Below are 21,733 nucleotides of genomic sequence, written 5' to 3' on the forward strand. Positions count from 1 at the left end.
CAAAAGCTTTTCTTCATAACAGCTCATCTGATTATTAAAGTCTTTCTCCGTTTTATTTTAGGGTCTTTGCCTTATAATGTAAAGTGCTACGAGGGGACTGTTGTTGTGAGGCTTCAATAGTCTCAACGTTATGATTCTGTCAGAATGAGATTCCTGAACAAATGTAACAATTATAAATAAATAATGTTGCAAGCCTGTAAATGAATGTCAACACTGCTCCCCCTGCTGAATACATAAGACATTACCACTGTTTTTTCTCAGCGTCATCATTAGTCATGCTTGCATCTTCCTTGTCATAGACGTGGATATCATTACGGTGGCCCATCAGCCGGTAATCGGTGAGGACCCCTTCAGTGTTTTTGCTGTATCTGTACAAGTTGATTAATTTATATTTCTTGCTGAAATAAATCAACTAAGCACAAAAAGTACTTTGTCTCACTGCAAATAATGCTGAAACTTGGTTTTGTGGAATAACAGGTTGAAGTTGCTAGATCTGTCTAAGGCTACGTTCACACTGCAGGCGAAAGCGCATCAAATCCGATTTTTTTGACCCTATGCGACCCATATCCGATCATGCTATGACAGTGTGAACGGCGCAAATCCGATATTTTCAAATCCGATCTGGGTCACTTTCGTATGTGGTACTGAATCCGATACATATCCAATGTTTTAGAAAGCGACTGCTGTTTGAACGGTCAAGTCGCATTAAATCCACCTTTTACGTCACCGACACAAGACTGAAGCCAATTATCAGCGCCCGAGAAGACATCGCGAACGCTTCCTAGCCATCCAGTGTAGATGTCAGTGAAACTGTTGGGAAGACAATGTGAACATTTTATTTGTACTGTATAATCTGCAGATTCTGACAGAAATCTGCAACTATCCTTTGAAGTACCGCTCCTCTAAAACAGCAATAAGGATCATTATTAGGTTATCTACATTATTATGTAAATAACAAAATAACTTAAAGCAAAAATTGGGAAACGTGAAGTCCGAATTCTTTATATTAACGGCCATCAGTCAAACAATACTGTTTGTTCTTGGTCTAAACAGAGCGCGTTGTGTGTGACGTCTTCTTTTGCGCATGCGGGCCGCTTTGAGCGTTCACACTAGAGCGCGTTTGCTGTCGCATTTTATTTGTAGTGTGAACGAGCAGACAAAAAAATCGGATTTGATCAAAAAATCGGAATTGAGCATTAAGACCTGCAGTGTGAACGTAGCCCAACTGCTATAACAGATTCTGCTAGTCAGGAGCCGATCAGGCACCTTTTTTTCAGCACCTGGTCTTCTGGAAGCTAAAAATTATGACACAATAGCAGAATAAGCTGTTTGTCATGGATGCAATCTACATTCTCAACTCTGCTGCTCAACCCATGAATAAAATTTTCCTTATAAATGTGCTTCCATTTAAAGAGAAATAAATAGGCTTTGCAATGGTATAGAATTTATTGTCAAAAAGCATTGTTACAACACACAAATAAAACACCAAACACAAATTGAATGACTTTTCTGGTGCATGTTCTCTAAATGTAAAAAATGTTTTTGTTTTCTTATAGAAAAGTACAAAGAAAAACTGAAAAAAGACAGAACGCTCTCTTATGCTGCTTTTGTTTGTTAGTGATTACTTCAAAAAAAAAATGTAATGAATGGAATCTCTATTTCAAATTTAACATGCTTTAATAACCAGCAGTACTGTGATCTCAAAGAACAATGATCAGAACAGATCAGAACAATGATCTGGAAGAAAAGGAGCACACTGAATTTTAACCATCATTAAATGTAACATCAGGGTTTCTCTGATACAACTATAAGAATAATGTAATGAACTTTATAAAGAATGCTGAGAGTTTTTACTACTCTGGACAGAAAATGCTAATTTGAATATCGGTCATCTTTTCACTCGGGTGTTGCAGTGATTTGACTCCTGGTCAGTGTGAGCTCTACACACTGCTATGACTCTGTCCCACATTTTCTAAATATAACACTTTTAGGCAACATAAATTATCACGTGTCTATTTAACAAAATCTTTTCCCACAGATTCTGCAGCCTTCACATAACCGTGTCACCTGTGTGTATTCATGTGAACTTTCAATCCTGATTGGTAAGGGAATCTTTTCCCACAAGTGCTGCAGCTATATGGCTTCTCACCTGTGTGACGCCTCATGTGACGATTCATGTGTATCCATTGACTAAATTGTTTCCCACAGGTGCTACAAGGATAAGGTTTCTCACCTGTGTGAACTCTGACATGTTTCTTCAGGTAGGTTGCACAGTTAAAGGTTTTACCACAGGTGCTACAAGAATATGGCTTCTCACCTGTGTGAACTCTTGTGTGAGTGGTCAATTGTGAGTTGGAAGTGAATGCTTTCCCACAGGTGCTACACAAAAATGCCTTCTCACCTGTGTGAACTCTTACATGAGCGTTTAGTAGGGATCTAAGGACAAACGTTTTATCACAGGTGCTACAAGAATATGGTTTCTCACCTGTGTGACGTCTCATATGTATATTCAGTTGGGATTTAAACAGAAACGCCTTTCCACAGGTGCTACAAGAATACGGTTTCTCACCTGTGTGACGTCTCACGTGTGCAGTCAGGCGTGATTTAAACTGAAAACTTTTCCCACAGATGTCACATTGTTCAGTCTTTTTTCTTGCCCCACTTTGACCCTGACTCTCTGACAGAGCAGGATTTTCCACTTTATTACTGTCACTTTTCTTTTTGCGACGTCTGATTGTCTTCACCTCTGCATTTTCAGATGACCCTGAGTCCACATGCTGACTTTCTTCCTGATCTTGGCTCTCTGCTTCAGCAGAGCTGTGAGAGATTTGCTCACTGTTTGGTTCTGCTTCACTGTGGTCACTTTCCTCATAAGCAGGAGTCACCATGAAGATATCAGCCTCCTGCCTGACTCCCAGCTGCTCTCCCTTCTGACTGCTGCAGAGATCCTCCTGTTCCTCATTAATCTGTGGAGGGTCTGGGTCCTCCTGGTCCACACTGGAGCTCCTCTCCTCGTTATAGTTTTCCTGGTTTGTGAGTGGTTCCTCCTTCTCCACCTCGTCCTCACAGACATTTAGTGGTTGAAGGTCTGAAGAGAAAAATGAAAACAATTTTTTTTAAATTTTTTTTTTATATAGAACAACAAACACCTGAGAAAATATATTCTGATCTGACTGATTAACAGGTCTCTACATAGTGAGAATCTGACCCACCGATCTTTGCAGAATTCTTGCAATTCAACCAGACGTGCTGGGTTTTTAGTATGAACTGTCTTTTTAAGGTGAAAAATAAAAACCTTCACAGCCCTGTGTGAAAAAGTGATTGCCCCCTAAACATAATAACTGGTTGGGCCACACTTAACAGCAACAACTGCAGTCCAGCATTTAAATGGCACTGAGTCAGTTACAGCTGTGAAGGAACTGTGGCACACCCTTCTTTGCAGAATTGTTATAACTCAGCCACATTAGAGGGTTTTCAGCAAACCAGCTTTTTATGGTCACGCCACAGCATCTTATTTTTCTTAAGGTGGACTTGCTGGTGTGTTTTGGATCATTGTCCTGCAGCAGAATCGAAGTGCTGTTTGGCTTGAACGTCTCTAATCTCTAATAATAATACAGATCTTTAAAAGAACACATGGTCTGTTATTTAAATCTAACATATATTTGCAACAGTTTCAGACTTGGGACTTCACTTCAGAGTTGAGGATAAAGATTTGAGACTTACACAACAATCACCTGTTCCCATCTCTGTTCCAAAGAAATATCTTATCTCTGTGCTTTCAATGATTTTTAAGAACAATTAATATCTCAATCAACTCTGTTACTGAAGCAGCGTAATTGGTTTTCAGACTTAATCGTCTTCTTAGACTTAGACAATGTAGGTTCAGTGTCAAATTTTCATTCATGCTGCTTATTAAAGTTCTGACCTTTATTTCTTCCTGTGAATCATCCCAGTTTTACAAACCTATTCTGTGCAGCCTTATCTCGGGTTTCCAGGTGGTCGCCAGCAGTTTGAGCCACTCATCATCAGTTCTGACACCGTCAGCCTCCTGCTTCACTCCCAGCTGCTGCAGTTCCTCCTCCTGTCTCTCTTTCATCTGTGGAGGCTCTGGATCCTCCTGGTCCACACTGGAGATCATCTCCTGGTTAAAGACCTGCTGTTCTGTCAGAGGCTCCTCTTTCCCACAAACATGAAGCTGTTGGAATTCTGAAGAGAGAAGTAGAGAAGATGATGAAACAACTCCTTAATAAAAACAAACAACAGGCCACATTCACTCATTTTTGCTTTTGAACTAATAGGGCTGTCACCAGTAGACTAGTCACGATTACGTCAACTATCAAAATCGTCTATGACTAATTTAATAGGTCGTTAATGGGTCGTTTCAAGCTTTGCAAGATCCTGAAAGACGAAGGAATGGGAAGTAAGATTTAAGAGTGTAATAATGGACTGAAATAGAAGATGCAGCAATGCATCAACGAGGATGCCAGCTGCCCAGTAAACGCCAAAAGAAGACGCAGTCTCTGAAATCAGGAAGGGGGGTAAAGACTTTAACAACACTGTAGACTGAATTTATCAATTTTGTTTCACAGGCATTTTACCCTGTTGTACCATCAAAAATATAAATTACAATATGGTAATAATGAAATCATTAAAAATTATTTGGTGTTTTAGTCTCTTTAATTATTCTTAATCTGACTCCACAAAAGCATAAAGAAAAAAATTGACTGAAAGTCTAAACTCTCTGGAACAGCTGCTTCAAATTCTTCTTTTTATGTGTGACAGGTGAGACCTGACCTTTGTCGGTAGTTTTCCCCTTTGAGGCAACGGAACATGTCCCACTTGAGTTTCTGTAGTTTGGCAGAGGCTTAAAGTCATTTTCACTCTTGTAGAAGGAAACACTGTTTTATTCCTACAGAGAAATGTGTAGTGGACTCCGCCACCACTTGCCGATACTTATTAGGGTGTGACCCTAACTTGTGAACAGGGGTATTCCTGCTGTGGTCAACTGTTCAGTGCAAGTGATGTCCTGTTTTCATTTACAGATTGCCAAGCTGCAGCTTTGCCTGGATGGATTTTTGGCTGCAGGCCAAGGTCCCGAAACACCAGTGTTTGTTTTAATTTGTTTTAGACTGGTTTAACTCGACAGCGAAGAGCTGAAGATTATTGTGACAGCTGTGGCTGTCGATGTTGTTTTGTTTATTTGTTTGTTGTTTTTCTTCATTGTATCAGTAGGCTCCAATGTGTGTACTGATTGTAGTTGAGAGTGGTTTACTTTTATTTTTTTAATATATCGTTGCAGACAGCGTAGGCGCTGAACGGAAACTCATCTTTTTCTTGCCACTTTTGCATGCACCGTGGTGGTGAGCTTGGGTGGAGACAACAATGATGATTTTCCTTTTTATAGTGCTTTACCCAGTTGGGGGAACTGACTATATACTTACAGCTGCATATACGCTGCAGCTCCATCCTATTGAAATAGATACCTCCCTCGGGTCACATATTTTATTTATCTTTACCAAAATATGAGGAAATCAGGGGTAGCTCAAGACTTAAAAACCTGAACTACATGCTGGCCTTAAACTCGCTGCTTTATCAGCATCAAGGCGTTTATTTCTTTTCAGGGTTTTACTCCTGCTACACAATAATCTCACAGATGAACTCAAACTGCACTGAATGTTTCAGTACGACTGAGAAACACAGCCAAACACACCTGACTGCAGTCTTTAGCTGATGCCCAGTGTCTGATATTTTACACAAATTAGACTCTGAAATAAAATTAATCACCAAGGTAACAGCTTTCTGCTCCCAGCTAACATCAGAGAAATCCCGGAGACGCTGACGAGCTTTCATGTCTTCATCAACAGAGAGGAACCTGAGCTCAGCACACATGTCCGTACCTGAGCCGTGTGAGTGTGTGTCGGGTCTCCGGCTGATATCCAGCAGTCTGCGCTGACGCTGGATCTCCTCCTCATACTGGACGATGGTTTTCTGAACCTCGCAGAAGATTTGTTGGCAAACAGCAGCCAGCCTCTCCTGTATGAACTCTCTCAGAGACTCAGCTGAACACATGGCTGCTTCAGCTGCTGCGGGTCGATAGAAGCGACAGCGACGCTGTGTTATTGGTGTTTGATCGACAGGAACAGGAGCGATACTTGAGCTCGGTCTGCTTCATAGGACGGCAGCCACGTCTGCGCACGCGCAACTCTTCTCCCGCCGTCGCTACTCTGCTGAGGTTTGCTGTAAGCGGTCACGTGGGGCGCTCATGTCCTACGGATCTCCGCATGGGACAATAAAGCAAAAGGCGTGTTTTGTGGGATTCCGCAAAGTTTTTAAATTTATTCCAGTTAAGTTATGTTATTTCACAGGGAACAGAACCGGTTCTTTTCTAAACCTAAAACCTGGATAGTTGTTTGTCTTTATGTTTTAAACCACCGGTGTCGAACTCTAGGCCTCGAGGGCCGGTGTCCTGCAGGTTTTAGATGTGTCCTTGATACAACACCGCTGATTTAAAGGTAAATAACCGCCTCAACATGTCTTGAAGTTCTCCAGAAGCCTGGTAATGAACTAATCATTTGATTCAGGTGTGTTGACCAAGGGTGTTATCTAAAACCTGCAGGACACTGGCCCCTGAGGCCTGGAGTTCGACACCCCGTGTTAAACCAGTGACGGGATGGCGCCCTTTCCAGCGTGTACCATGCATCTCGCCCCATCGTAGCTGGGATACACTCCAGCCACACCTTCTTTGCTTTGTGTTCATACCTAACAGAGAAAGATCACGTGTCCTCATTAGGAGAAGGATTTGTTGGTGTGTAGGGCTGTAGCCTCAGGTTTTTATTATGAGACAGCGTGTTTCAGATCATTTTACAGAGTAACATCAAAGTAACTTAACAAGTAGTACAAGTTAGCTAATTACACCCAGGTCTTTCTCCTGGGTGTAAATAAGTAATTCATGTCTGAGCAGGGACGCTGAGATTGGAACTTTTACTACCATTGGTGAAAAGTGATCTATAACACAAAACTCCACTATAAAGCATAAGTGCAACACTGATGAATATTCTCATTACTAACATATAACTTAAGGCCCTTTACATTTGAATGCCTGTGATTTTGACATGGACCTCAAACTTACACATACGCATACAAAACAAAAGAAACAAAAAAACTTCAGTGTCAAACTAGCTTTACTTTCATGGATCTGTAGCAATTTCACCTGATTTATCACTCAGAGTCAAAACACACAAATAACTCATTCATTTATTAACAGAAAAGTACAATCAAATTACATACACCACAAATTAAGTTCAAATGAATAAAATTAAATTATTTTCATGTGTTCACTCCAGCTAAGCTAATGAAACAAACAAAGATGTCAATATTGGCAAAATATAAATTTGTTGAAGTCAAATTATAATATTAAATAAGAAATTAATCTATAAAAGGCAATAAATAATGGTTCAACCATTCTGTTTACTTACTATTTTAATGTATCTCTCTCATTTTGTATTACTTTTTCTATACCTGTCTACATGGATTTATCGTTTTCAACCCAAATAGCTGTGTATTATTTGTAACACAAAAACATGAATGAAACCACAGAACACATTAAAACCCTTTCAAATATATCATGAAGAAAGCTGAAAGCTACAAAAACAAAAGTAGACAAAAATGTCAACACAGGCGAAAATACAAACTAAGACCACAACAGTAACTATGGCAACACCAGCACAAACTTTACCCACCACCTGCAGTTCTTACTAGGGCCCTGCCCCTCCCTGAGCCTGGTTCTGTCGGAGGTTTTTTCCTGTTAAAAGGGAGTTTTTCCTTCCCACTGTCGCCAAAGTGCTTGCTCATAGGGGGTCATATGATTGTTGTTTTTTTTTCTCTGAATTTATTATTGTAGGGTCTACTTTACAATATAAAGCACCTCGATGTGACTTATTTTGGTGCTATAGAAGTAAAATTGAATTGAAATGAATTGAACTGAATTCATGGCTGTTACAGTTATTAAACAATAGAAGTAGAAACAGGACATAAACAGTACAATGTTTTGCTGTCCCCCCTGACCTCCTCAATCAGATCTCTGGCTATCCTCACTTTCTTCTCCATCATTTGTGTAAGTCAGCAGAGGCTGCTGTCAGATGAAACAGAACTATGGATCCTAATAAACTGCACACAGACAAAGCCTGTGCAGTGACGTCCACAGAAGGACAGTGTCTGAAAGTATTGAAAGAGACACTGCAAAACAAAGCAAGAGACTAGAGCCTATCAGGAAAACTAGTGAGTGGACCTCTGATTAAAGACTTTCTACCAAACTACAACTGCAGCTGAACAAATGAGCTGTTGGTGGAACTTTACACTCTGAAATATTGAAAGATTCAAAGGATGAGACAGCTCAGCACAGCATGTTATTAACTTGACACATGAAGTGGTTCAGTCCAGTCAGTCTTCAGCTTTGCAGCCACCGTCCACATCCTGCTTCTTTGACTGGTCGTCATGGTAACTCTGGACTTTCCTCCAACGAATCCTGAAGTCTGTCAGTCCTTCTGACAGCATGAGGCCTGACAGCTGGACAAAATGTGCAGATGATTAGATTAGATTAGATTAGATTAGATAGAACTTTATTAATCCCTCGGGTGGGTTCCTCTGGGAAATTCGATTTCCAAAAAGCACAGCACCGACAGAAGTTCCAGAGTTACAGAATATTATATATATATATATATATATATATATATACACACACACACACACACACACACACACACACACACACACACACACACACACATATATAAATACAGAGACAATATAAATAAAATATACGAAGGGGATAAATAGAATAAATAGGAATAAAAAATAAAAATACAAGTGAATGAATTGCACATTTCGAGTATTGAGTCTATTGCACTGTTGACTATTTACAAAAGTATTGTGTAACCCACATAAAAATAAAAAGAACTGCGTCTATAACTAAATTGGAATCTTAAATTCCAACCGGAGCGTGTCCGTGAAGGCATCGTGCGTCATGACGCACGCCACGCCGCGAGGCTGCACATGCCTGTTGTGACCAATCACATTCGCGAGGCACCGATATATGCCTTCCGGGTTGTCGCCTCGAAACGACGCGGGGGAGAGGCTTTTTTTTTTTTTTTTTTTTATTGAAACAAATTTCCATATACAAAACAAGTCAAGGAAACAGACCAGAATTGTAACAATTTACATTATAAAGATGGTGAAGCAAGTCATCATAACTTTACAGGGAGAAAATAAAAGTTTCTAGAGTAAAGAAATAAGGAACATAGACCTTTTGACACAGGCAAGAAAATTAGAAGAGCAAGTATTTTTTGATTTTACAGTATAGTACAGCAGTTTTTTTGTTCACATTTGAAATAAGCTTAAGTGACTTAAAGTATTGACAAAAGTAATTCAAGAAGACGGTAAACATAGGAGAGGCATTCTTCCACTTACATAAATGAATGAAAAACTTACATAGCACTATTACAAAATTGACAACATCTGAGATTTCAGAATCCAGATTGTCCATAAAGTAAAGAATATCCTTAGATGTGAAGGCAGGTACATTGGAAATTCTGAGTGAAACCCAACAGTGTATTTCAAACCAGAAAGCATTAACATACTGACAAGTGAAAAATAGATGCTCTAGTGTTTCTGGATCGGAAGAACAGAAAGCACAAGAGTCGGCCTCAAAATTAAACCTTTTATGCAGGAATTCTCCAACTGGATAAATGCCTGATATGATTCTGAAGTGTGTTTCTTTCATTTTAGGCGCAAGTGGGTATTTTAAGTAAAAAGAAAATGACTTGTCTTTCAATATGCTATCAAGGTCATGTCTGACATTGACATTGTAGTTGCAGAATACTATTTGCTTAAAGGTATTAGAGATGAACTTATTATTAAATTGTTTGTTCTTTATTGAGGTATTACCTATCGTCAGTGAAGGTAAGCATGTTCTTATTAATGAATACTTTAAAGTATTTACGATAAGATTTAACAACGGTGTGGGTATCGCTTTACAAACCTTATTATAATTATTAAATGAAATCTCTATTTTATACTTATCAATAAATTCTTCATAAGATAGCAAGTTTCCATTTCTATCAAGCAGATCAACAACAAAACATACACCGTTATCATACCAGTCTGATTTAAATAAGGACTTCTTATTGATGACTATAACCCTATTATTCCACAACACAGAATTGTGAGGTGAAAAATTGTGGGTGAAAATTAGTTTCCCAAAATTCAAAGCTTGCTTATAGAAACTAGACAACTTAAGAGGAAGCTTAGATATTTCATAATCACATCTGAGCAAAAAATCGAACCCCCCGACCTTATTAAAGAGTTTGTTTGGAATATGGTACCACATAGATTGAGGACAGGAAATGCAGTCTTTTATCCATCTGAGCCTGAATGCAGCAATAATAGATTCAAAGTCTAAAGCTTTCAAGCCCCCATTTTCATAGTCTTTAACTAATTGTGATTTGCGTATATAATGTGTTTTATTCTTCCAGATAAAGCTGAATATAATAGAATTGGACAGTTTAATCATTTTAGGAGATGTAAAAATTGAATAACAGGGGTATATGAGTCTTGAAAGTCGTTCTGCTTTAGACAGTAAGATACGACCTAATATGGATAAATCACGTGTTAACCAATGATTAAATATTTTTTTAACTACATTTAATCTAGGAGTTATGTTATTATTCTCTCGATCATTAGTATTTTTACTGATTATTAAACCAAGGTATTTTACCTCCTCTTTTACTGGTATATTGTTAATAGTATTTTGATTACAGTTGTGTACAGCTAAGATTTCACATTTTTTAAGGTTTAGCGTTAAGCCGGATGCTTTTGAGAATGAAAGGATTTTATTAATTGCAGTAGAGACCATATTTACATTCCTTAGAAATAAGGCAGTGTCATCAGCAAATTGACTAATTTTAAATTCTTTATCAAGAATGTTTATGCCTTCCAGATCTGAAGAGAGTTTGATATAAATGGCAAGCATTTCTGCTGCAACAATAAACAATAACGGGCTAATAGGGCATCCCTGCCGAATGCCACGATGAATTTTAAAACTATTAGAAAACTCCTGATTGAGTGCAATACTACTTGTTATATCTCTGTACAACATTTTCATTACACTAACAAATCTGGGACCAAAACCCACAGCCTCCAGAGCTTTAAATAAAAAATTATGCTCCAAAGAATCAAAAGCTTTAAAGAAATCAAGAAATAAAATAAGGCTATCATGAGGAATTAAATGATTGTAATCCAACATATCTAATACTAAACGGGTATGATTATGGATATGACGCCCTTTTATAAAGGCTGACTGTGTCTCATCTATTATTTGAGTTATTCCTGTTTTTAATCTGTTGGCATAGACATGAGCTAATAATTTGTAGTCACAGCAAAGAAGTGTGATAGGTCTCCAGTTATCTAAAAGGATAGGGTCCTTGTTTGGTTTAGGAAGTAAAGAAATTATTCCTCGTTTCATAGTTGGAGATAGCATCTGATCATTTATACATTCATTAAATACCTCTAGTAATAGATCTTTAATGTCATTCCAGAAATATCTGTAAAATTCAATCGTGATCCCGTCGGGACCTGGTGATTTACCATTCGCCATTTGGGAAACAGCAGCATCCAATTCAGCTAAAGTGATTTCAGACTCATTGAGATTTTTAAAGTGTGAGTCAATTTGAGGAATTTTTCCATGGATAGAGCTAAAAAAAGAATTAGTCTCCGAACTGGAATAATTTGTAGTGTAGAGGGCTGAATAGAACTCTGTGATATAGTTGTTTATAGTCTGTTGGTCTTCAGTCAGGGTATTATTAATTTGTAACTTCATTATAGTTTTTTTTGTTTGTCTAGTTTTCTCCAGGTTAAAGAAATAAGAAGAATTCTTTTCCCCCTCCTCAATCCATTTAGCCCTTGAATGAATGAAGGCACCTTTTGCTTTGTCTATATAAAGTTCATCTAGTTTGTACTGCAACTGGTTTAGTTCTATAGAGTTTCCCTCTGTCAGATGTGATAAATTGCACAATGAACTTATTTGTGCAGTAATTTCAGCCTGTTTCTGTCTCCTTTTATTAGCCATTAATTTTCCTTCTTCACTAGCAATTTTTCTGACATTAAACTTCAACCATTCCCATTTACTAGTAGAATAAAAATCCTCCATTGCTTTTACCTCTCCTATCAATGATTTAATTTTTATACAAACAGATGAGCTTCTTAAGAGGTTACTGTTAAACTTCCAGTGAGAATTCTTCGGTTCTGATAATCTATTATCCGGGGAGATTGAAAGTGTTATGGCACAATGGTCAGTAACAGGGGAGTGAAGAATCTTACAGTTGGATGATAGGGGGAAGAGACTACCAGTTATTAAGCAATAATCCAGTCTTGAGCATTGAGAGCGCTCAGAATTACTCCAGGTGTATTGCAGTTTTTCTGGGTTTAAGTTACGCCAGATATCGATTAGGTTGAGGGTGCAGGAGAAATCCATTAATACTTGGTTAAAATGAGAAGAGTTATATTTAGTTGGAAATCTATCCAGTTTTTCATCTGGTACCATATTAAAGTCACCTGCAACAACGACTTTTTTCAGTTGAATAGATGATCTTCCATTCTTCTATCATTTTTTTCAAATCAGAAATCAATTTCCTGTTTTTAGCTCTATTGTTGAACCCATAAACATTTACTAAAATGTACTTAGTATCATCCAACTCCATGTTAACCATTAACCAATGACCTTCCTCATCACCTTTATGATCAAGAACTCTTCCATTAAAACGATGTAGAAAAATAGCCACTCCTGCTGAATGAGAGGTACCATGAGATAAATAAATATCACCGCTTCCCCACTGCTTTCTCCAAAATATATGATCATCTTTACTACTGTGTGTCTCTTGAAATAAAAAACAATTCGTGTTAGGCTGTTCCTTACAAAAAAGATTTTTTGTAAAATCGCTTTACGCTTTATGTTACTTCTTAAACCTCGAACATTTAAAGAAAATATTGAAAGAACCATTGAATATAGCTTGAAAGTGCTGTAATAACTAGAGTAAGGCAATGGCACATTTTGCCTCCTATTAACTAATAGACCCAGTCAAAGTCAGGGACCATTGAGCAAGTTACCGGCTTAAATTTAGTTGAACAGTTATACCTTCTTATCTAGGTTGTAATAAAGTTCTTTCATTCTTTGATTTGACGACCATCGATAACAGCATATCCGTCCTTCAGGAAAGCTTTGAGCCCTCTGCTCCTTGCCTCCTCCACCCTCGGCCACAGACGTTTGCGGGCTTCTCTGTCTTCCTTACAAAAGTCCTCTCTAAACCGAATCTTCATCTCCTTGCAGAGCTTCGCCTCCTTGGACACCTTCCACACTAGGTCTCGAACAGTTCTCATGGCAAACTGTATGACAATCAGCCTGGGTTTGTCACCAACTCGTCCCTTCTGACCCAGCCGGTGCACTGTATCCACTGTGTTGTACAGCTGCTCGGCGTTCGCAGGAATTATCTTGGTCAGAATTCTGATTATTTCTTCTCTCGTGTTCTCCCCCTCCTTCTCAGGAACGCCAGTTAGCAGCAAAGACCATCTCCGTTTGTATCTAGCATGCTCCAGACACATTTCACGAAGAGCCTCGTTCTCTTTTTTCAGCGTCGCCATCTGCGTTTTAATACGTTTCACATCTTCCACCACAGATTTAACAGCTTCCGTATTAGCATCCACGGACTCCTTTACTTTTCTTACAGCGTCGGTGTTTTCTTGCAACTGGAATTCATAATTCTTTAAATGTTCGCTTTGGGTGTCGAATTTACATACCAGTTTTTGGATAGCATTGAGGAGAACTGTGTTTGAAACTTCGTTTTGCGTCTGCGATTCGTTAGCCTTCATTTTTTTAGGATTTGGACTTTTAACTGGTGTGTGGTGGCGATCAGCTTGCGGTCTGTCTTGTGATAAGTCGTGCTGCTGTTCCATCCATTCAATATCTTCTTCGTCGCACGCCTGTCGAAGAGCCGCTAGGTGGTAGCCATGATCTTTGTTAATGTTAGCCATTTCGCCGCTTCGGAGAAGGTGGCCGAGAATGACGGAGAGAAACACAGGGAGGAAGTTTTTAAGTTTTAGAGATGAAGTATAACTAGTCTGCTTCTAATTCCGGTTAACTTGATTGCGGTCAAGACATAAAGGAGGTTCTTTTCAGGAAAAGCCTCGGAGCCCACTCAAGTTGAACCGCTCACTCCGCCATCTTCCCAGTTCTCCGCCCTTTTTCGACGCGGGGGAGAGGCGTTAGCGGATGGAAGCAACAGGTAGTGATGGGCAGATGAAGCCCCATGAAGCACTGAAGCTTTTCATCCAATTGGTTCACCCCAACGCGAAGCTTCATGTAGCTTCATTTGCTCTAGCAGGACACCTACTGGACGTAAAAATAATAGCTGGCATGAATTTGAAGAGTGTGGCATTTTGCACACAGCCTGTAAATGTCAACAACAAAAGGAGTGTGTAAAACATCTATATTGTAGTGATGGCAGTATACTGTGTATATTTATACTGGCAGTATGGGAAATGATTATTTGGAAATGCTTGAAATGGAAATGATCATTTACTGTGAAGTGAGGTGTGGTTGGGGTGTGGACAGTAGTTGTGCTTTTGTAACGTTGAGGTATGGACAGCTACACACTGAGGCTTTGAGCCTCAGTCCTGCCTGTTCACATCTTATTCTGTAAAAACTAAATTTTCACTGCTTTTATGACCTTTTTAGTGGGGAGAACATAGCTGGGATTTAATGATTTAACAAATCTTTTAAATCCTTTGTCCTCCACAATGCTAAATGGCTGGGAGTCCTCAATCACCATGCTGACCAGGTCTTCATCTATTGGAGATTGTTCTCCTGAGGAAAGACAATAAAGATAAAGCACAAATATAAATATCACATACGTAACTTATAACAGTTGTATAATATTGTTATATCATTTAGTAACATTACTGCATGCTATATTATCATTGCATTTGATGGCTCACCTGGTCTTGCTCCACAATCGGTGTTCCCCTTATTCTCATGCAAAGCTCTGTAGTGCCTAAGCATGGATGAGGTGTTGTTGTTATATCCCAGCTCCCTGGCACATAGCAAACACTTCACCTTGTACAAAAGTCAAGACAGCTCAACATAAATTGTATTGCACCATCAGTATCATGAAAATACATCTTCTGTAGAAATTTACATACCTTGTTGGGAGGAATAAGATCAAAATGTTCCCACACAGGGGAGGACATCCTCCTCTTCTTAGCTGGCTCCATTCTCTCCTGACTTTCTCTCCTCACTCTGATAAACCTCCAAACGGTCTCCAAACTCTCACTAACCGCAACTCTCCATCAAACACCCACATTTTGAATGAAGTCTGAGGGGTTTATATCGCTGTCATATCTCGCGGCAAAGTTCGAACCACTTCATGAACCAGTCACGTGGTACAGCCGGGCAGCGAGGCTTCGGACGTCATCATTTTCAGCTCCTCCCATAAATGAAGCAAGCCTCGATACGCGCTTCGCGGAAACGCCCCCTCCATTACTCGACACACGCTCCGAAGCCTCGATACAGAACGTCCCATCACTAGCAACAGGTACGTGGGCCGAGCGCTTTTCGCTGTTTACTATCTTGACTTGTTTTGAATTAATTGTGGATTGCGTTCAACAGTATTTTGATACCGCCGTGGGTAGATGCGTGGGGCTCGTATGTGACATCGCACGTAGTGAATGGTGAGTGAGTCTGAATGTTTGTTTGTATTTGTAACCTGTATCAGTATGCCAGTGCTATTAGCTGATGGGATGGCTGAGGCTTACTGCATTACTACTGCTCTCACTTTATGTGGCTGTAGTTTTGTTATTTGAGATTGTCATTTGTTTTAATTCATTACAATGGTTGGATATGTATTTGTTGTATTTTCTCATGGATTTTATGTGTACACTGGAACTAAAGTTAGCTTGGGAAATTTAGATGAATTTTGCTAATAGTGGTTTTGTGATTATAGTGCAGGCTAGTGGTGCCCTGGAGAGACCACAGCGACACCACTACTTTGGATGGCGAGCTAGGCCCAACGAGCCAGAATCCCAGCTACAACTTCCTGCGGTCTGGTAGGAGGCTGCTGCGGCCTACACTCTCCCCTTTTGGTTTAGTCCCCTAAATCTCACTTCTGAGATTTCAGTTTTGGAATCTTAGTGCTGATCATCCTACTTCAAATTTCAACTTGTCTAGACTGTCATACGCGTTGGACTTATATCACTCATGAAATAAACTTTATGGACATTGTTGCCAGAGGTTGGACGAGGTTCCTGCACTGCCGTGCAGCGGATATTTTACAAGCTTGAATTGTTTTATTTTTTCCTTGTCTGCAGATTTTGTAAATATTGGTGTTTGGTAATTGCACTTTATTTTCACTATAAATAACAATTGTAATCACAATATCTGTGGTTGTACGTTTATTGTACTTCACTCACCTCCTAGAGCCGAATCTGATATCTTCTGAATTAGCCCAACTATTCATAACCAACTTAAATTATTTTAGCTTATGTACTTGCTACAATTGCACAAAAGGTATTGCACAGTGGGGTGAAGAGGCACTACAGCTTAGTTGTTCCCCCCTCCTTTGTCCTCCTGTTTCCCCTCCCTCTCCCCTCCAGAGAGGAGTTAAACAGTTTGATGGCGTGTGGGACAAAGGAGTTTTTAAGTCTGTTAGTTCTTGTCTTGGGGAGAAGCAACCTGTCACTGAACAGACTCTTCTGGCTGTTAATGGCCGTGTGCAGAGGATGCCTGGCATTGTCCATAATGTCCATCAGGTCTTTAGATGATGAAAAACATGAAGCATAGTTTGAACTTGTGTCAAGTTTGTGTTGGTGACTGAACTGCTGACCTGCTGTGAAACCTGCTGCTGGATCTCTGTGCTGTGCATGTCTGCCTCTGACTGAAGCTTCATTTTCACCACTGTTTGCTTTGTCACTGCTAAAAATGAACCACATATAACAACACAAACATTAGTGTTTTACATGATGACAGGATCTTACAGTGTTTGCATTCTGGACCTCACCTGTGAAACAGAAAAGATAGTTACTGCTTGTACAAAAGTCATCATCCCAGTTCCCTGACATTAAATCAAATGCTCCACAGTATTGGTTTGAAAGGTAGTTATCAGGCATAAAAGACCTCCAGTTAGTGAATGTGGAGGTTGTGTTGTCAGACCAGAAGGCCCAGGGATCCCTGTAGAGGCCAATCCACACATACTGAACCCCTGATCCATTCAAAGTGAGTGTGATGTTGGATTTCTCCTCTTTGCTTCTTATACTGGTCAGGTCTGTGTGGTATGTCCTGCAGTACGACTGAGCCGCTGACCAGGAGCGGCTCTCCATCACTAAGATGTAACTTGTACTGCTGGCTGTAAAAAATTAGGTACCGTAGTGAAATCAGTGAGCTGACTTGGAGAAGCAGCTGAGTTAGCTTACCGGTGTATTTTCTTATTAAGTGTTAGCTACTAGTTCCGCTTAGAATTGGTTTTCTGGCATGTCAATAAAATGACTTTGAAAATATAGAAATCTAAAGAATATTAGTATATTTACTGTGATACTGATAATACTGGTAATGGTCAACAGTTTATAGCCGGTGTTCCTTGGCTTTAAGTTAGACTTTGCTCCCACCCACTCACTTTTCAAAAAGTAAACAACTGCAAATGAGCGACCCTCCACATGTGACAGGAAATTACCTTACTAGATGAATTTTTATAAGACAGAATGCATTTGAATAATTAAAAAGCTAAATAAATGTCAGTTGACTCTTGCTGTTGGTGCAGACCTTTTTGAATGCTTGAGTAAATTCATCATTTTGTAATAAATTGTTTTTAAAATGTTTATGCAATTTTTTTAAAAGAGAAAAACCCAACAAAAACTATTTGTTTTTGAATGTGATAAAAGACAAGGACATTTTACTTTTACTCCATTGACTTTTCTCGGAAAGACAAAAGTCTTTTATGTTTGTGGTCAAATTGACCCCACAAATCTAAACCTTCCAAAAACGGCCGCGGTATATTTGAAATAAATAAATGATATTTTTAGGTAGCAGGTACTTAATATGCAAATGAAGGGAGGCAAGCACTGGAGTAATACAGTGGGGCAAAAAAGTATTTAGTCAGCCACCGATTGTGCAAGTTCCCCCACCTAAAATGATGACAGAGGTCAGTAATTTGCACCAGAGGTACACTTCAACTGTGAGAGACAGAATGTGGAAAAAAAAATCCATGAATCCACATGGTAGGATTTGTAAAGAATTTATTCGTAAATCAGGGTGGAAAATAAGTATTTGGTCAATAACAAAAATACAACTCAATACTTTGTAACATAACCTTTGTTGGCAATAACAGAGGTCAAACGTTTACTATAGGTCTTTACCAGGTTTGCACACACAGTAGCTGGTATTTTGGCCCATTCCTCCATGCAGATCTTCTCGAGAGCAGTGATGTTTTGGGGCTGTCGCCGAGCAACACGGACTTTCAACTCCCGCCACAGATTTTCTATGGGGTTGAGGTCTGGAGACTGGCTAGGCCACTCCAGGACTTTCAAATGCTTCTTACGGAGCCACTCCTTTGTTGCCCGGGCGGTGTGTTTTGGATCATTGTCATGTTGGAAGACCCAGCCTCGTTTCATCTTCAAAGTTCTCACTGATGGAAGGAGGTTTTGGCTCAAAATCTCACGATACATGGCCCCATTCATTCTGTCCTTAACACGGATCAGTCGTCCTGTCCCCTTGGCAGAAAAACAGCCCCATAGCATGATGTTTCCACCCCCATGCTTCACAGTAGGTATGGTGTTCTTGGGATGCAACTCAGTATTCTTCTTCCTCCAAACACGACGAGTTGAGTTTATACCAAAAAGTTCTACTTTGGTTTCATCTGACCACATGACATTCTCCCAATCCTCTGCTGTATCATCCATGTGCTCTCTGGCAAACTTCAGACGGGCCTGGACATGCACTGGCTTCAGCAGCGGAACACGTCTGGCACTGCGGGATTTGATTCCCTGCCGTTGTAGTGTGTTACTGATGGTGACCTTTGTTACTTTGGTCCCAGCTCTCTGCAGGTCATTCACCAGGTCCCCCCGTGTGGTTCTGGGATCTTTGCTCACCGTTCTCATGATCATTTTAACCCCACGGGATGAGATCTTGCGTGGAGCCCCAGATCGAGGGAGATTATCAGTGGTCTTGTATGTCTTCCATTTTCTGATGATTGCTCCCACAGTTGATTTTTTCACACCAAGCTGCTTGCCTATTGTAGATTCACTCTTCCCAGTCTGGTGCAGGTCTACAATACTTTTCCTGGTGTCCTTCGAAAGCTCTTTGGTCTTGGCCATGGCGGAGTTTGGAGTCTGACTGTTTGAGGCTGTGGACAGGTGTCTTTTATACAGATGATGAGTTCAAACAGGTGCCATTCATACAGGTAACGAGTGGGGGACAGAAAAGCTTCTTACAGAAGACGTTACAGGTCTGTGAGAGCCAGAGATTTTCCTTGTTTGAGGTGACCAAATACTTATTTTCCACCCTGATTTACGAATAAATTCTTTACAAATCCTACCATGTGGATTCATGGATTTTTTTTTCACATTCTGTCTCTCACAGTTGAAGTGTACCTCTGGTGCAAATTACTGACCTCTGTCATCATTTTAAGTGGGGGAACTTGCACAATCGGTGGCTGACTAAATACTTTTTTGCCCCACTGTATGTTGGTGTCTCTTCACATGAGTCAAAAGGCGGGCTGCAGTGTTTTATACAAGTTGGCACTGTGTCAGACTGGACTGAGAGACACCAATGTATAGCGAATTACAGTAATCCAGATGAGACAGGACAAACGCATGGATTGCTTGTTCCAAGTTTTTAAAGGATAAAAATGATCTCACCTTGGATAGGAGCCTTAACTTATAAAAGGACCACTGAACAACTGAGTGAATTTGTTTCTCAAATGTAAGTTTGTCATCTAAGAAAACCCCCAGTTGTTTTACGTGTGTTTTAACAGCAGATATTAAATTACATAAGTCCAAATCTGGGCCACTAAAGTTACAGCTTGGTCCAAAAATAATTACATCAGTTTTATCCTCACTGAAGGTAAGAAAATTTGAAGCCATCCAGGTTTTGACTCCGTCAAGACATTTGAATAGCGATTCTGTGGGAGTGGAGGTTTTTAAAATTTGATCATAACTTGCTCCTGCTGAGAAAGTAGAAAAATCTCGAATAAAATCTTTGTTATATTTTGGGGGTCTCTTTATTATTCCAATGAGTGTTGGGCTTGGGTTCCCCAATTCAAAAACTAAGATTTCAAAGCTTAAGTAGAAGTTTGTTGAAAGTTGTTTATATGTTAGCTTCTTCCTGAGGACAGCCGCAACTCCACCCCCCGCTTTCCCGTCCTCAGCAAAGTTAAATAATTGGAAGGTAAGAGTTCATAAAACAATTGAGCTCTCAGCCAAGTTTCCGTTAGGAGCGTAAGGTCCAAATAAATAAAAAAGTCCTTTAAAATAAAGGTTTTGTTAGCTAACAAACGAACATTAGCAAGGCTAATCCTTAGTGAAGTCGAGGGGTTAGTAGTGGAAATAGGCGCCCAGCAAGGCTTCTCCAAGTTCTGGATGTTTACTCCTCTCCAATGATGTTGAGAGGTGATGAAGCCGCAGGCATGGGTTTTTCAGTAATCCCAGCGACAGGAACCAGACAGGGGTAGGTCATGGTCGGAGAGGTCCAGTGTTTGATATAGACAGATCTGGCCACATCACAGTATTAATCATTCCCGGGACATAAGAAGGCAGCCTTCAGGCTCACCAGTCGACTGCTTGGTCTTCCCCGGCGTCAGCAAGCCTCGTTGATTGGGGTAGCTTCGAGGCAAAGCAGAGGCAGGCTGGGACAGGAAAACTGGGCAGAAACAGTGGAGGGAGAAATCTCTGCTTTCCATGATTGCATTAAGGTTCACTTGTTAAACAGGGGAATCTTAAATCCAAAAGCGTTTGGCGGTCATAGACATACAGAGAGTTAGCATCTTTTAGGACAAATAAAACAAAAAATATCACTCGAAGGGACAGAGTCAGACGGCTTGAACACTACCACCATCTTGAAAAAATTAATTAAAACAATTTAATTTAGCAGCACTGTTCTTTCACAAGTTTACATAACTTAATTTATTTAATTCCATTACCAATGTATATACCTCCATTCTCGGAAACATATCAGCCAGTTCTTTCCCTTTACAGTCATAGTCCCTATATTTAAAATCCTTACTCTCACACACCATACTGCCTTTACCTCTCTCTATTTACACACCTTCCCTTGTTCTCCTCCTTTGTTTAAGACCAGCAGTTTGTAATGGAACCATCAACAGCACTGGTGTTGGTACCATTCCTTATGTAACTCTCACCGTTTTATCTGGGTTGGGACCGACACTAGGAAAACACTGACTTGTTGTAAGTAACAGCAATAATAAGAACAAGGCAGAAAATAATTGAAGAAAAAAAAACTTATTTATTCCCAAAGTTGGGGAATTATGTTGTATCAGCAGCCAAAAAATTAAAAATAGAATGAATAGCTTTCATATAAATAGCTTCATTAAGTCATTCTATAAATCATTTTTTTTAAATAAAAAGAAAGATAATTTAAAAGTAATGCAGGTGTTGTGGTAGGAGTAGATAAAGATTTTCTAAC

The 21,733-nt window shown here is 39.7% G+C and overlaps 2 protein-coding genes across 2 annotated transcripts; both read right to left on the reverse strand.

Moving 5' to 3' along the window:
• Positions 1–1,594: 1,594 nt before the first annotated feature.
• LOC113017747 (zinc finger protein 37-like) lies at positions 1,595–6,247 on the reverse strand. The gene is made up of 3 exons (XM_026160858.1): positions 5,898–6,247; positions 3,964–4,206; positions 1,595–3,088 (listed from the first exon to the last, which is right to left on the reverse strand). The coding sequence occupies exons 1-3, from the start codon at positions 6,067–6,069 to the stop codon at positions 2,064–2,066; spliced, it is 1,440 nt and encodes a 479-aa protein (XP_026016643.1). The 5' UTR covers positions 6,070–6,247; the 3' UTR covers positions 1,595–2,063.
• A 2,192-nt stretch (positions 6,248–8,439) lies between these two features.
• On the reverse strand, positions 8,440–17,789 carry LOC113017736 (macrophage mannose receptor 1-like). The gene is made up of 3 exons (XM_026160844.1): positions 17,100–17,789; positions 16,926–17,014; positions 8,440–8,565 (listed from the first exon to the last, which is right to left on the reverse strand). Exons 1-3 carry the CDS (start codon positions 17,416–17,418, stop codon positions 8,440–8,442), a joined length of 534 nt encoding a protein of 177 aa, XP_026016629.1. The 5' UTR covers positions 17,419–17,789.
• Positions 17,790–21,733: the final 3,944 nt, after the last annotated feature.

The sequence above is a fragment of the Astatotilapia calliptera genome, unplaced genomic scaffold (assembly GCF_900246225.1).
Source record: "Astatotilapia calliptera unplaced genomic scaffold, fAstCal1.2 U_scaffold_2, whole genome shotgun sequence".
Lineage (NCBI taxonomy): Eukaryota > Metazoa > Chordata > Actinopteri > Cichliformes > Cichlidae > Astatotilapia > Astatotilapia calliptera.

Bases quoted from the DNA above. Each gene is read 5' to 3' on its own strand.
- LOC113017747 (XM_026160858.1), bottom strand. From the start codon at position 6,069: ATGTGTTCAGCTGAGTCTCTGAGAGAGTTCATACAGGAGAGGCTGGCT. The intron at 4,207-5,897 runs GTACGGACATGT...TTCTCTCTTCAG, and splicing joins CACACACTCACACGGCTCAG to AATTCCAACAGCTTCATGTT. The intron at 3,089-3,963 runs GTTTGTAAAACT...TTTTCTCTTCAG, and splicing joins GATAAGGCTGCACAGAATAG to ACCTTCAACCACTAAATGTC.
- LOC113017736 (XM_026160844.1), bottom strand. From the start codon at position 17,418: ATGGAGAGCCGCTCCTGGTCAGCGGCTCAGTCGTACTGCAGGACATAC. The intron at 17,015-17,099 runs GTGAGGTCCAGA...GTTCATTTTTAG, and splicing joins CTATCTTTTCTGTTTCACAG to CAGTGACAAAGCAAACAGTG. The intron at 8,566-16,925 runs GTCAGCAGTTCA...CATTTTGTCCAG, and splicing joins AGCAGCAGGTTTCACAGCAG to CTGTCAGGCCTCATGCTGTC.